At 57.8% G+C, this 15,479-nt stretch overlaps 1 protein-coding gene across 26 annotated transcripts in view; it reads left to right on the forward strand.

Moving 5' to 3' along the window:
* Positions 1 to 628: 628 nt before the first annotated feature.
* Positions 629 to 15,479, forward strand: part of ADCYAP1R1 (ADCYAP receptor type I) — a 58,867-nt gene continuing 44,016 nt past the window's right edge. For 8 of the 26 annotated variants that reach the window (XM_070264771.1, XM_070264778.1, XM_070264783.1 and 5 more), the window contains exons 1-3: positions 1,309 to 1,576; positions 12,572 to 12,711; positions 14,151 to 14,256. In XM_070264771.1, coding sequence (XP_070120872.1) covers positions 12,661 to 12,711; positions 14,151 to 14,256 — 157 coding nt within the window. In that variant the 5' untranslated portion in view covers positions 1,309 to 1,576; positions 12,572 to 12,660. Of the gene's footprint in view, positions 918 to 1,308; positions 1,577 to 4,889; positions 5,050 to 6,683; positions 6,932 to 7,288; positions 7,363 to 12,571; positions 12,712 to 14,150; positions 14,257 to 15,479 lie in introns of those variants that run through there. The other 18 variants (XM_070264772.1, XM_070264780.1, XM_070264786.1 and 15 more) reach the window with 13 other exon arrangements.

Consider the following 15,479-nt stretch of genomic DNA (forward strand, 5'->3'; position numbering starts at 1 on the left):
GGAAAGGCTCAAGTCTCTTTCTCCTCCCTCCTCCTTCCCCAATTGGAGGCTTCCCCAATAAGGTGGCCACACCCAAAACTTGGGCCCACAGGGAGGCTGGACGATGACTCACTTGAGTGGGGAAGGGCAGAGCCTGGTAGCATAACTGTGGATGGGGATATTGAGGGAGCCCTTGGGATACTGATGCCTGGGACGGTGACCAGAGACTGAGAGCAGGGACAGGTGGGGGCAGTGGGATGGTGGGTGGGGTGAACAGAGGGCAAGTCCTCTGCCTGGGAGTGGTAACTAATTGTTCTCAGCTAGGGTTGCGCTCCATCACTGACTGGCCGCGCGACCTTGACCTGTTTAGTTCTCCTTATCAAGCCTTAATTATCCCACCTGTACTAGGAAGAGATTCAGCAGGACCACAACAACAGAAGCAATAGTAATTTATTCAAGAGTGAGTAAATAAAGTCAGCGAAAACCTATTATGGGGCGTGTGTTCCATTCTTATTTAACGCTGTTGTCAAGAGGGAGGGGTTGGGGGAGAGGTGGCTCTACCAGTGAAGAAGCTGAGGTTCAGAGAGGTCAAGCCACCCGCCCAAGTTCACAGCGCTAGCCCGAGCACAGCCGGGACTGGAGCCCAGACAGCTGACTCCAGAGCAGTATCATTTTCAGTTACTGTAAGCACCCCTGTAAGACACCCCCCTCCGGCCCCCCGCCCCAGCCTTTTCTGGCCATAGAGGGCTTCTCCAGGAGATCACACTTGAGGACATGCAGGCAAGCACCCCAAGCTAGCTGACCTTCCCAGGACTGGGCTGTGGGAGCAAAGGAGAGCCCAAGGAGAGTCTGGGACTTGCCCGGTAAGGAAGGCTTCTCGGAGGAGGAGGAACAGGCTCCGACAGACACGGAATCATGAGGACGTGGGAGAGAGAAAGGTGAGGGCTTTCTCGCGCCGGGTATCTTAGGGAGGGTGGAAAGGAGGGCGGTGAGCCCCGGGAAAGGCCTGACTCTGAGCCCCGGAAGCGGGGCGACAGAGGGGGGCGTCGCCTCCGCATCCTCGCCCCCAGGGTCTCGGCGCCTCAGCTCCCGCTCTTGTCTGCGGCGAGGCCTCCAAACCCCCGCCCGCCCCCTCCCCGGCCTAACCCCTCCCCCGGGCGCCCATTGGCCTGCACCCCACCCCCCAGCCTGCGAAGCGCGCGGGGGAGGCGGTGGTCGGTCGCTTCCCTCCTGCCCCAGGCCTGGCTTCGCGGCGGAGGTGGCGCCTCTCCGGCAGGCAGACCCGGCCGGGAGGGCGAGGGCGGGCGGGGGGTGCCGCGCGCGGGCCCCGGGCGGCGACTGGCGGCGGCGGCGGCGGCTCCAGGCGAGCGCGGTCCCCGCGTGCGCACACGCACACGCCGCCGCGCAGGGACCCGCGGACAGCGGGCGCCGGCGGCCACAGAACGCGGAGCCCCGGCCCGGCGCGCGCTCCTCGGCGCACACGCTCCCCGTCCCCGGGCGGCGCGGGGCGCGGACTCGCCGCTGCGCTCCCTCGCCGCGGAGTCAGCCCGGCCGGCAGGGCAGCCCGCAGCCCCGCGCGAGGCCCCGCCGCGAGCAGGTAAGGGCCGCCCCGCCGCCCTTGCCCCTCCACGCCCCGGCCGCCCCCCCCACCCCCGACTCTAGAACCTTCGCCCCTCGTGGCCCACAGACCCCCCACTCCAGCTCGGCGGTCTCCACCGCGTCCTCCACCGACGGAGAGTGGGCCAGGGCCAGCGCGGGGCCAATCTCCCGAATCCCAAACGAAGCCCCTTCCCGCCGCTGCTCCCTTCCTGCGCGACAGTCTGACCCCCCCCCCCACCGTGTCTGGGGGTCGCGCTTGGGGCGACAGATCCCTGCACCCCCCAAGGGGGTGGGGTCGGCCTAGCCACCTCGCGCCTCTCCGGGTGCTGAGAACCGAGAACCAGGGGCTGGGAAGGCGCTGCGGCCAGAGGGACCTGTCTCTGTGCTCCCGAGGCAGACGGAAGCGCCTACGCGAACTGGGAAGGCGACGCTGGTGGGTCCCCGAGGGCTGGGTACCGCAGTCCTCACCGGGTTTGAGGGGTGGGCAAGCGATGTGCTCGGTAGGGTGTGGGGTAGGAGCCAGCGTAGAATGCCCCCTCTATGGTGAAACATTCGGGATTGTTCAAAAGAGCGTTGTCCCTCGGTTTCCCGCGGCGCGGAAGGGCCGGGGCCAGGATGCCTGGGCTTGGGGGGTCCCGCTAGGAGACACCCTGCGGCGGCCTGTGGGAGAAAGGTGCTCGTCTCCCGGGCTGAAGCTGGCCGGCCCGAGACCCCTGCCCGTCCCGTTCCTGCGGCAGCTGCAGGAAGCAGGGGGGGGGGGGGGGGCACATCCTGGTGGGACCTTGGCAGGTTAGGGCTCAGCAGGGAGCCCAGCCAGAAGCCAATTGTATTTCACAAGGAGCCGGGGAGTGGAGCCAACCCCCTGGAAGCAGCTCAGGCCCCCTTTGGAAGATGCTTCTTGGGGGTGGTAGACCCCTGCTCACTCTCCAGACCATTTCTAAGCTTTTAGTGCAGATGCGTCAGTTCCACTTTCTTTACCTCCCCCAGCCACACAGTGCCCCACAAAGCCAGTTCCTCTCAAAAAAAAAAAAAAAAGAAAACCCGAAAACTGAGACACAGCATTTGGCTTTTCCTGTGAGCAGCCCTGCGCGGTGTGGGGGGGGGGGGTGGGGGGTGGGTGGAGGGAGTGTGGAGGGGTGCAGAAGAATGGGAGTGGGCCGCACACACTGTGGAGGGCAACAGCCTTGAAACTGCTGTTGGCAGAGGAGACAAGCATCCTGAAGGTCAGGCTAGAACCTTTTGAGTGGCCGTGGGCTTCTGAAGGGGAGAAAGAACTATATGGGGGTGGGGGGCAGGCTGTGGCAGCACCCACATTTTCTCAGGAGGCCCCAGTCTGTGTTTGGTGCTGGGTGCAGGTGGGGTTGGCGGAGCTGAATCTGGGGCTTCTGCTTCCCACTGACCTTGGGGAGGGCAAGCCAGGCCGCCAGTCTGGATGCAAGCCAAAATTTGTACATACAAATTAGAGACAGAACATACTGGGACAGGCCCTAGGCCAGATCATCCATCGAATCCATCAACAAGTGTGTGTGGGGTGACCAGGATGGCGGAGTCGTCCCTTCCATCCCCCACCAGGAGTCCTTCATAGGCGGTTCTGTGTCTGGGATGAGACCTGGTGAGTCTCCTTGCCCCTGTGTGTGGTGAGGGGAAGTGTCTGTGGGGAGCCTCTCCATGAACCCTTTCCTGCATTCCACTGAGTAATCAGACTGAAGGATCTATTAAGGTCCTGTTTTGTGAAAGGTTCAAGCTGGCAGGGGTTTGATTGGAGAAACACTGTGGGACCCATCCTTTTTCATGCAGCCACCGCCTCTCTGCCATGCTCTACCTTGGACACTCCCTCAATTTGTGTTGGATAAACAAACACACAAAATGCATGTTTACAGATCAGTATATGCAACTGAGGAGGTAGGAAGGGAAGGAGCTAAGGCCACAGGGTGGCTTTCTTCCTGAGGACATGGCCTGAGGTTGAGGATCCCAGGTCTGACCGAGAGCTGGCACTGATGAATTGCAGGATAGCTTGTGCTGCCTGGCCTAGGGCAGGACCAAGGTGTGCCTGGCACAGAGCTTGAGTTTGGCTCTGTGCCAGGAAGGCCTACCTTCCCCGAGAGCCGGCCAGCATGGAGCTGACACCTGGAGTAACTGGTTTCTTGTCCAGGGAGGTATGGGAGCAAAGGTCTGATGCCCCGGATAGGGGCTGCCTGGGGGCTTTCTGCACTGGGCTAGCGGCCCTGGAAGCTTCAGCCGTCTTTGACCAAAGGAATCTAAGAGTCCAGGGTCTCAACAGGCTGGGCCTAGTGGTCCAGCTGCCTGGCAACCTGCAGGCTGGAAACTCCTCGCCTGCAACGTGTTTGTACTGAGCCCTGGATGCCGTCAGAGGCACATGGTGACAGCCACCCCCACAGTGACACACAGAGAGGGAGTGACACACTGCTGGGAAGGCATATAGACTTCCCATGACAACTGCCGGAGAGCTGGGGCAAAACATGCAACAGCAGAACGACAAAGGGACCTGGTGACACACCCACTCACACAGATCTGGTCACAACTGGGGGCTCAGACATTTGCCTGAGGAGGATCACAGAAGTCTGCCTTGGTGAAGTCCAGATGCACGATGAATGGAATGGGGAAATTCTGCATGGGTTGCATGAGACCAGAACAAGAGTTGACAAACTTTCTGTAAAGGGCCAAATAGGAGATATTTTAGGCTTTGCTGGCCGTAGACTCTTGTCACAGCTACTTCATTCTGCTGTTGTAGTGTAAAAGTAACCATAGATGACAAATAAAAAAGTGAGCATGGCTCTGTTCTGATAAACTTTATTAACGGACATGGAAATTTGAGTTTCATGCAATTTTTGTGTGTCATGAAATATGAGTCTTTTAGGTTTTTTCTGACCATTTAAAAATGTAAAAACCATTCTTGGCTCACTGGCTGCACAGAAATAGGTGACAGGCTGGGTGTGACATGCTGGAAGGGTTTGCTAACCCCTGGGCTATAAGGTTAGAGAAGAGAAGTGGTTTAAGAGGTGGAAGGAGGGAGGGCCTTAGTACTGAGAGCCTGAGCTGCCCTAGGGGGCGTTGGATGCTTCCCTCCACTCTGCTTGGAGCTCAGAGTGCCCGTCTGCATAATGGGTCAGTGCCAGGAGAGGCCCCCCGCCTGGCCTGAGCACCCCACCCCAGGCAGCCTCCGCTGTGTCCGTGTCATAAATCTCCCACTCTGAGGACACCTCGGCACAACATTCATGGGACGACATCCCAGCGCTGGGACTGATCAAACAGATCCTGAGTCCCCTTTCCCCTTCACCCTCTGTGCCCAGGTCTGTGCCCACCTCCACCAGGAGGGAGACTGCAGGGAGATCTGGACATGCCCCTTGTTTCCAGACAGGACATGAAACTGACAGTGAGCAGCACAAGACCTGAAACAGCCCAGGCAGGAGTGAGGGGCTCTCATCCAGGAGGAGGGAGAGGTCAGTGGAGGTGGGTGCAACCAGGATGGGCTTCCTGGAGGTGGTGGGAGGAGGTCAGGTTGGCCTTGAGGAACACCTGGACGCTCTCATCCTACTCCATGCATTGCCTTAGTGGTCCTCATCGTTCCCCCCTGACAAATGGGCACCGCAGAGGGTTGGCTGAGAAAAAAAATGTAGAGCTCCTTGCTAGGCACCTTGGAACTTCCCAGCTTCTGATTTAAGGCTGCGTGGTGAACCAGGTCCTGCCTTCAGTTTTTTCTTATCCCTTCTGTCCCCTTCTGACATTTCCTTCCTGCTATTTCCCTGGAGGTAGGCCAGGGAGACTCTCCTCTCCCATTGTCCCAAGTCTCTGGATTGTGTCCCCCTCTTTCCATTCCAGCTGCCCTTCCCCACCCGGGCCCCTATCACCTCTACCCTGAATCCGGAAAACGGCCTCAGTGTGGCTTTTCTGCCTGCACTTTCCCTTCCGCTCAGCTCACCAGCACTCTGTGGAAGGTTCCTGAACAGGGACTCCTGACTTCACTCTCCTGCCACACTCTCGTCAGTGCTCCCAGCCCTGTCCCGTGGAACAGGGCAGCGTCCCTGGCATCTGAGGACTGGCACCAGCCTCCCACCCTCTTGTGCACCGCCACCGCCTGATATCTTGCTGTGCCCGTTGACACCCCAAGTCACCTTCCCAGACCCATCCGCCAGGCACTCATCACAGTGTCCTGGGCCCCCACCCCGTGCCCTGCCCGGGCGTGTGCCGGGGGCATATGTGAATGGGAGCTGTCCCTCCTTCCAGGAGACTTGGGACTGCTGGTTAACAGGGTCAGTCCTCCCTCTCCCTGAGCCACACCCTAGGCCTGGGAGGTGCTCAGAGTACCCTCGCCCTTCCCCCTGTCTTCCAGCACTGCCCTTCCCACCTTACTCTTCCCCCTTCTATCATCTTCTGCTACCTCCTTCCCCCTCTTCTCCCTTTTTCCTCTTGCTAATGGGGGGGGGGGGCGGCGGTGCTCTCCTTGCCAGAGAACTCCCAGAACCCCTCCCGGACAGGGGATGTGCCTGGACTGTCCAGGGTTGAAGGGCTCTGCAGCATGACCCTGGGAAAGTCTCCCTGTCTCTGGGGGCCTCACACCCTCACCAGTGAAATGAAATAATATCACCAGCATGCAAGTATGTGCTCCTGCCCCGAGTCCGCGTTCCCTGAGTGTAAATTGTAGGGCTTGGGTGGAATCATCACTGGGGGCCCTTTCAGGGACCTGGCTTCTGTCACCAGCTGTGTGCAGGACCCTGGGGGCCAGGTTCTGAAAGGGGAAGGTTTGATTGCCAAGAGGAGCATCAGTATTATTGATTAATCCTGCGATTGCCAGGATGCGTCTCCCCCAGGTGCCGGGCTCTGCCTTTATCAGCTCTGACCTTCCTGAGGAGGAAAGGGGTTCCGTCTTCCTTCCCAGAAGCAAGTGCAGTTCCCTCCTTTTGAGGGGTGAGCTGAGGGGGAGCAGCGTTTCATCTTTCAGCCTTCGCTCCCTGGTTCCCTGCACTGGGAGGCAGAGGAGGAATTGGGGTGCAGTCCTGCTCAGGTCTAGTTAATAAAGGGAGCATGTGGCCAGCGAGGGAGGCCGTGATCCACTTCTCCTGGGTCATCTTCTGTCTGGTGTCCAGGCTTGGCACTGCCCTGTGACTGAGAGGGATGCTGAGCAGCCAGAGGACTCCAGTAGGAGATTGCCCAGCTGGCCCCAGCTCCTTCCAGGCAGGAGAGGGACCCCAGGCTGTGTGGTCCAATGGAGAGGGAGGGCAAGCTGCCACTCCCACACGGTGGGGGCTTCACGAGGCAAAGGATGGCCCAGAAGGACATGGTGGGAAGACGTCAGAGCTTGCTCCTGAGGGCCCTGGACCAGCTCTGGTGAGGGGTAAGTGCCCCATCCCAGGAGCCGGGCCGTCCTCAGCCGAGATGCTGCAGAAAGGGTCCTGCAGGGTGTGGGGGAGTGGGGGATGGCTGCAGGGTCTCTGAGTCCCCTCCCACTCCATGTGGGAAGTCGGGAGCCCGGTGAGTCACCTCTGGCTCCGGTGTGCTGAGTGATGATGCCATCTTCCTGTGTGCCTGGTGCAGTGGCTCACCGGAGCACAGGACGTGGCTGCTCGTGTCAGTTCCCGCTCCTGGTCGGTCGCTGGGCTAATGAGGCCTGAGGACGGCAGGCTCCCCTGAGTCTGGAAGGGGGCATGTACTTCCCTCCGGTTCAGGTGTCTGTCACATCCCTTTCTGCCAGGCAGGGCTCTAGGACTCTCCACTGTGTGAACCGTGGGAAGCGTCTCCCCCTCTCTGGCCTCGCTTTCCCCACAGGTAAGTCAGTCGCTAGGAGGTGGCTTTTAAAATCCATTTCAGGTCTGAAATGCTGCGTCTATAATTAACTCTTCCTAAGGAGGGTGTTTCAGATATAGAAATATGGGCAAGGAGTAGCCGAAGCCCTAACCAGTCCCCAAAGGTGTGAGAGGGATCACTAATGGGGTACCAATGGGTTCTGAGCTGATCTTCCTTTTACCAGTGACAGAAAGTGGCAGGAGCACAGGGATGGAGCATGCAAGCTTTGGAGCCAGGCTGCCTGGGATCACTTCCCAATTCTACCATGTATTTGCTGTGTGACCTTGGGGAAGTTGCTTAGTCTTTCTGTGCCTCAGTCATCTCAGCTATAGAACGAGGATAATGCGAGTAACTACTTCATAGGTTTTGGGCAGGTGAAATGAGTTAATGCATATTTATTGCTTGGAAGTGCGCCTGGCACATACTGAGTGGTTAATAAATGTTAGTCATTAGCAAAGAAAGGCACAGCAGGCCTGCTGTTCCCATTTTGAATGTGACACAGGGCTATGGGGGTAGAGGTGACAGCAAGAGGATGCAAAAACCTGAACATCAGTGGTAAGATGATAATAGTTACACACATGTAGCTAGGACAGTCTATACTCTATAGAGTTTACTTATATAAATTTGTTTATGCCTCAGAGTAATATCTATGAGATAGGTATTACTAGTATTCTCATTTTACAGGTAATCAGATTGAGGCACAGAAAAGCCAAGTGGCTTTCCTGAGTCCCTAAGGCTAAAAACTCTAGCAAAATGGTCCCCAGCTTCACCACAATGAATACCAGGACATAGAATCGTCCTCAGACCAGTTGCAAAAGCCAGTGGCCCCAGCAGAGCCTGGACCCAGGAGACAACCTGCGTGTGTCAGTGAGAAGATCATCCTGAGCCACTTGTGTGGCTGGGCCGGAAGAACCCAGTGTCCATCCCCAGGGAGAGGGGAGACCAACCCCAGGCTGCAGTGGCCGGGCCTAGTCCTGTCCTGTGAGAGGGCACTGGCTGCTTGGGGGAGTCCAGAGGAGGGGGGCAGCCAGGATGAGGAGGAGGAGGAGCCCCTGAAAGGGCTGCAGGTGGCAGGCCCAGGGGATGCATCTCAGAGGGCAGATGAACCAGCATGTGGCCCTGAGGAGGACCAGGTGCCTGAGACAGTGAGCTCTGAGCGCTGTCCAGCAGGGATGCTGCAAGGTGGCCTCGGGCAGGGATAGGATGGGGGCAGAAGTGCCAGGAGGGGCTGAGGAGATTGTCACCCTGGGAGAGGTCAGAGTAGGTAATTCCATAGGTCCCCAGCAGAGGAGTGGGCTGGTCAAGGCCGGGCAGCTCCCAGGTTCTCTCTCGCTGGTGTCTGTGTGCGGTTGGGCAGGAGTGGACTATAGTGTGTGTATGGGGTGTTAATAAGCCAGGACAACAGTGGGCCAAGAGTAGATCTTACAAGTTTTCATCACAAGAAAACAAAGTCGTAACTGTGTGGTGGTGGATGTTGGCTACACTTATTGGGATCATTTCACAATGCGTACAAATGGGGAATCGTTATCTTGTGCACTTGAAACTAATGTTGTATGTCAGTTATATCTCAACAACAACAAATAAGAGAGGGCAACAGTGGGAGTCAAGACCCTGGGTCTAGTTCCAGAGAAGGCCCAGGTTGAGTTCCCCAGCCCCTCTCCCTGTCGTCAGGTGGAGGGGACACCTCTCCCTGGTTCATGTCGTTGCCTAAGCAGCCTGGTGACAGTGCGGGGAGCTGGGGCTGGTGGGGCTGAGCCGTCTGCTCCAGCTTCTTTTTAATCCACTGCAGGGGTGGCTGAAGAGCGGCCCTGCCTGGAGCAGGGACGAGCCTCCTGCAAGTCTGGCATCCCTGTGTGAGCATGTTTGTGCACGCATGCACACACGTGTGCATGTGCGTGTGTCTGTGTGTACCTGCGCCTGCCTCCGAATCCAGATCTAACTGCCTCTGTGTATCTGAATGCCTTTGCAGAATAAGTGTGTCTGTATTATGATATGCATCAATGGTCTGGGAAACGTACCTGAATATCTAAATGTGTGGTTGCACCTGTAGGTCTCTTTGTTCTATATGTGGTGAGTGTGCCTCTGCATTTCTGGGGAGGAGAGTGTGTGTGTGTGTGCGCGCGCGCACACGTGTCGTGTCTGCTGGTCCCTGTAGGACTCTCCACCCTCGTGTGTTCTACACATGGCATTTATATGATGCCTTCAGGCGGGCGCCCTGGGGATCAGTGTCTCTCTTTTTCTCGGTGGGATTGACATGTCTTATGCTCTTCTCTGTGGACCTTTTTCTGTGTATTTGTGTGTGTGTGAGAGAGAGGCAGAGAGGGAGAGGAGAAAATCAGAAATCAGCCAGCCCTCAAAACACAAACTCATTCTCTGCTTGCCTGCTGCCCCGCTAACCCTCTGGAGCAGCCAGAGCAGTGGAAGCTGCTAGCTCTTCCGGGCCAGCTCTGCTGGTTCTAATAAAGGTTAGAACAGAGGCTCTATAATCTGACTCTATGCCAGAGTCACCTGGAGAACTGTAAACAACACTGATGCCCGGGCCCAGCCCCGGAGAGGCCCACTCAGTCGGCAGGGGTATTTTTAAATGCTTCTGAGTGGTTCTGATGGGCAGCCCAGGGGAGCGCTGGGCTGGGAGGTCAGAGCGCACCTTGGGAGCAGGGTCAGGGCTTGCGGGAGGAGGCAGTGAGTCTTGGTTTGAAGGAAGTGGGTGGTGCTGTTGCCTTCTCAGGGTGTTGCTGGGAGCTCTGATTTCATTTCTGAGTGCTCCTCCCTCTTCCCAGGCCTCCTCCTCCAGGAAGCTTGCTCTGTGCCCCAGGCCGAGAGGTCTCTCCCAAGAGACAGAAACAGTGGCTGGCTGATGTTTCTAGTAGCATCTTGCTAGGAGTTGAAGGGAGACAGCTCCTCCGGAAGGAGCACTGTGTGTCCACATAGTGACACAGGCTGTGCATCCGTTTCCCTCCTGTGGCTCTTGTCTGGGCCCTGCTGGCTGTGAGGCAGGCCAAGGACGGAGCTCAGATGAGGAGTCATCTTCCTCTTGGCTAAGAAAGCTGAGACCCGCAGAAGCAAAGGATCTAGCTTGTGGCCCAGTGCTGGGGCCAGAACCCAGGCCCAGGCCGCAGATTGAGATGGTTGGCACCCCACCAGAAGGGCTGTGTGGACCCCTTCCTTACTTCAGACCTCACTAGCCTTTGGCCTGCCATTGTCCTAGGTGTGGGAGAGTCAGCTCTGGATCTCGGAGGCCTTCTGGCTTGCCCACGCTTCTCTAAGCCCTCTGCTGGCTGAGAGAGACTGCCTCCAGCATCTACTGAGGGCCGATGGGCCAGGCACTCCTCTGTTCCAGCCAGGCAGGTCAGAAGTGTCAGCTCTCTGCAGACTGAGCTCTGGGCTCCCCAGGAATAGTGGAAGTGACAGAGCCCCCCGGGGGCCACCAGTGCCAGAGGCAGCTGGTGACCAGCAGGGATGTGGAGGGCTCTGGGAGGGGTTACAGAGACTAAAGCCTGAGTGTCCAGGACAGCTGGTACCTCAAGGTGCCCAGGGATGCTGAGCCGGAGCCTGCCCAGTCCTGACCTGCAGGGGACAGGGTGGGCCAGCATCCCCATGGGCCCCTGGGCTTCTCAGAGCATCTCTTAGGGGTACTCACAGCCTCCCTCAGCATCTCTGAGTGGTCCCTGAGCTGGCAGGGCAGCAGGTGGGTGAGATGAGGGCCCCTTTCCTTGAGCCTTCCTGTGGCTGGTTTTCTTTCTCCTTTTTGGGTGCTTGCTTGTCACCAGATTGAGCTCGGAGAGGCCTAGGGGAGCTTGGAGAGGTAAGGAGTGGGGAGGGAGGGATGGGTAGGCAGACAGCCAGGAGCACAGAGGCCCCGGGGTAATGGCAGCTCTGCCCACTGGTCGGAGGTGTGCAAGGACTGATGGTTGGGATGCAGACCCCCATGGGCCTCCTGAACCAGGCACCTATGGGTTAGTGGTGGCCCTGATATGGGCCTACTCAATCTCTTTAATAAGAATTTAATAGTAATGAAAGTAATAATTTTTAAATTACCATGTAGTATTCCATTGTATGAGTGTGCTGGGGCCTATTAACAGTGCCTGCCTGATGGATGCTTTGTTGCCCCGGTTTTTGCTGTTGATGCTGTTTTAAATGATGCTGCGGTAAACATCCTTGCATTTGCTTCTTTTTGTATGGTGCAGATATTTCTCTAGGAAAGACACCCAGATGTGGAATGGCGGGGTTGGAGGGAATGTGTGTTAATGATCCATTTTAGAAGCAGACCAGACTCTTCCCCTGGGAATGTGCCAGGGCTCCCACAGCCTCCTCCCTTGGCTCCCCGTACCCTGTCTGGTCCCTACTCGCGGCTCCCGTTCTCGAGGACCAGCCCCCCCCCCCCCCCCGACTTGGAGTTCTGCAGCACTGAGGCCTGAGCGCCCTCTTCAGCAGTCACTTTGGTTTGTGTGTCGTGGTGGTAAAGGCATTATCCTGGGGGCCAGGTGGGCTGAGGCAGAGTGGAAGGAGGTGAGGTTTGTTAGGGGAGCCGGCTCCGCAGTGGAACAGCGGCCTTCGTGGAGGGAGCGCTTTAGACAGAAGCGGGTTCTTTCTCATGCATCGGTCTGGAACTGGCTCCACCTGCCAGGCCGGTGTGGCCTTGGCCCCGTCAGCTCACTGAGCCATCTGGGTTCCTTTCGGAGCATCGCTCCCTGCCCCTGGTGTTGCCCCTGCTGCACCATCAGAGCTGGTCCAGCGCTGGGGAAGGGTGGAAGGACGGAAGAGGAGAGTATGCGATGCCTTGTGGACGGGTGGTGCAGAAGTGGCACTGCCCCCCACGTGTCCTGGGGGGACCTTCGTCATAGGCCTGCACTTGAGGGACCTGGAAAGGTCCTCTCCAGGTGGGCATGCATGGGCCAGCAAAACCAGTCGCTGTTGGGGGAGACTGGGGGAGACAACGTCTGCTGCAGAGGAGAAAGCCATCCAGCCTGTCCCAGGAGTAGGATGGGGGCTCAGCCAGCATGTTCCCCACTGTATCCTCGGTGCCCAGCACTGAGTAGGGGCTCAGCTGATGTGTGTGGGATAGAAGAATAAAGAACAGCACGGATGAAGGCATGGAGGGGGATTACCCTCGGAGGCTGAGAGCCTTGCTGCAGGGAGGGGAGGGGGTCCCTGCCCCTCCTCTGGATTCACGCTTTTCCTTTCTCTCTAGCCCGCAGACACCTTGGGGCTGACCAGCGGCTGCTCTGACTGGGAGGCAAGCAGTCCTGGCCTGAGCCTCCTGCCAGGCTGAGAAGTGTCATGGCCAGGATCGTGCAGGCCTCCCTGGCTGCTCTCCTCCTGCTCCCTATGGTAAGGGCCCAGGACCCTCTCCTCCCTGACCAGCTGGAGCCCCAGGCTCACCTGAGCCCCCACCCCCGGAACCTGTGTCTTTCATGTGCCCTCAGTGAAGCTCAATTCGCCTGGCTGGTATCTCTGCCAGCACCCACAGCGGGCCATCCAGCACCTTTGTGTGAATCGGAAAGGGTGCCCCTTCCTCAAGACCCTGTACTGATTTGACTGGAAATTGTTACATAGTTTATATCCCTATTATGATGGTGACGTGCGGCAACCTTTAGAGTTGTGCAGTACACAACCTGCTCAACTGTATGGAGGGGCCCTGGTCAGGGCTGCAGGTGGCTTTTTTGATTCCAGTCCCCAGCCCACAAGTCTTTGCCAGGTTAGAGCTCAAAAGCCTGCTTTCTGCTCATGTCTCTCCCCCAGCTAGGGGGATTGGGGGAGGAGGCTTCCCAAGCTTTGGCCCTTTCCCCTCAATCTGGGAATTCAGCCCTTCAATGGATACAGCAGTCTTCAGAGCCCTGGATGCCGGTCCTCCTTCTGCTCTGCCTTACTGTGACCACAGACAAGCCCATCCCTCTCCCTGGAAGCCGCCTGCACATCTGTGAACAGTCAGAGCTAGACTGGATCCCTGAACACTACCCTGGAGTTTTGATTAAAGTGACAGCATTAGGATGCAGCTGTCATGGGATGATGCGCGGGCTTTGAAGTTACTTGGTCCTGCGCTTTAATCCAGTATCTGCCGCTAACCACCTGTGTGACCTTGGGGGCGAGTTTCTTAACTGTTCTGAGCCTTGGTTTCCTCTTCCGTAAAATGGGCTGGGAGTAAATGAGTGCAGCTGGTGGGCCCCACTGAAAGCAACCGCTGCTCCTTCGCCTGCAGCTCCTTGGGCTGGGCTGCGCCTTCTTCCTGAGCCCTCAGAGGAGACAGAGGAGGAGCTCTCCCGGCCCCTCCTCTCTCCCACCGCGGCTTGCTCCCATAAAGTGCAGTACTAGCCGAGTGGTCTCTGGAGCCACAGCACCTGGGTTCAAATCCAGGCTGTGCATCTACTAAGCCATGTGACTTTGAGCAAGTTGTTTAACATCTCTGTGCTTGAGTTTCACGTCTGTAAAATGGGAAATGGTGAAAATAGTACCTACTTTGTAGTACTCGATATATATATATATATGGACAGAACAATGCATGCACATGGTAAAGTGCCATATATGTGTTTACTAATATTATTAAAGACGTGGCTGCAACTGACACCCAGGGAGGGGGTGGGATCCACCCAAGGCCACATGTTGAGGTGGTGAAGGAGAAGAGCCCTCATGGTATGTCAGGGTCCCTGCTGGCCCTGAAATCTCTGTCACTATCCCCTTCCTGCTTCTGCCACTGCCCCCCACGGCCCCTGGGGCTTAGGTAGCAGGCTTGTAGACAAACCTCCAAGCTCCCTCCTGTGTGTTCCCTGCAGGCCACCACCATGCACTCGAGCTGCATCCTCAAGAAGGAGCAAGCCATGTGCCTGGAGAAGATCCAGAGGGCCAATGAGCTGATGGGCTGGAATGACTCCTTCCCAGGTGAGTGGGGTGTTGGGGAGGGCACAGCATCCCCAGCACACGCAGGCCAGGCTTTAGAACTGGTATCCCAGCCCCCTGCCACCTTGTGGAAAGTGGTAGAAGGTACAGGTCCCTGGGTCCTTCAGAAAAGCCCTTTGTGGGGATGGAGTCCTGAATCTGCTCTGGGCAGTGACACTGGGCTTGCCCTCCTTGGGGACAGCCTGCTCTGGATGCCTCCCTCTGGAACGGGCTGTCCTGTGTGGCTGGAGGTGGCCACCTTCGATCCCATGGGGGCTGGGATAGAGAGCTGGTGTCTGAGCTGGGCAGCGGCTGTCCAAGAGCTCGTTAACGGGCAGCCGGGGCCTGGTGGCAGCAGGGACACAGCTGTTGTTTGTGGCCGAGCTGGAGAGCACCTGGTCCACCCAGGGCAGGAGGTGTGGGGTCATTTCCCACCTGCTTTGTTTGCTCCATTAGAAGCCAGAGAGCAGGCAACGGCAGGAGCTCCAGTCCTAAGCCTGTCTGGGGCAGTGCTTCCCGGGGCTGCTGTTAGCCCTGGGGGGATCCTGCTTCCTCGTAGTGGATGGGGCTGTGCCCTGCAGGACATTTAGTGGCCTTAGCTCTCCCCAGTAGATGCCCCTAACACCCGGGATCCTATGACAGCCACAAATGCCTTGCAACATTTCCAAATGTCCCGAGGGAGTGGCATGGCCCCTGTATGAGAACCAGTCGCCTTGTAACCCCTCTCCTCCTGACTTCCCCACTGTGCAGACAGGACGCCGAGGCCCACAGGGCAAAGGCACCCTCAGCTTCCTGATGCCCAGTGGGGCCAGAGAGAGGCTCTGCGTGGGCAGTTGGAGATTTGGGACTGGGGGCATCCTGGAGGCCTCGACAGCCTCACTTATGCCTCAGTCGCTGGAGGGTGTGGCTCTCTGCCCAGACTAGAGGGATCCACTTTTCTGTACAGATCCTCCCCATTTACAGGAGCTCTTCTGAGCACAGTGTTTAAATGGTAATTCATCTGCAGTCCAGTTCAATGTTATGGTAGGCACCCCCCGCCCCCCACCCTACCCTGAGCCCGAGCTCTCCACCAGTCAGCAGTGGACAGGAACTGGTAATGGAACCACTCCGGCCATGCTGCCTTTTCCCTCCAGCCAAGCTCTTGGTCAGCCCTAACCGAAGCCGAAAGTGGATTTAGGTTCCACCAGCCAGGGAAACTGAGGCAGGGGGCCCAGATGGGCGCACAG

The sequence above is a fragment of the Equus caballus genome, chromosome 4 (genome assembly GCF_041296265.1).
Source record: "Equus caballus isolate H_3958 breed thoroughbred chromosome 4, TB-T2T, whole genome shotgun sequence".
Lineage (NCBI taxonomy): Eukaryota > Metazoa > Chordata > Mammalia > Perissodactyla > Equidae > Equus > Equus caballus.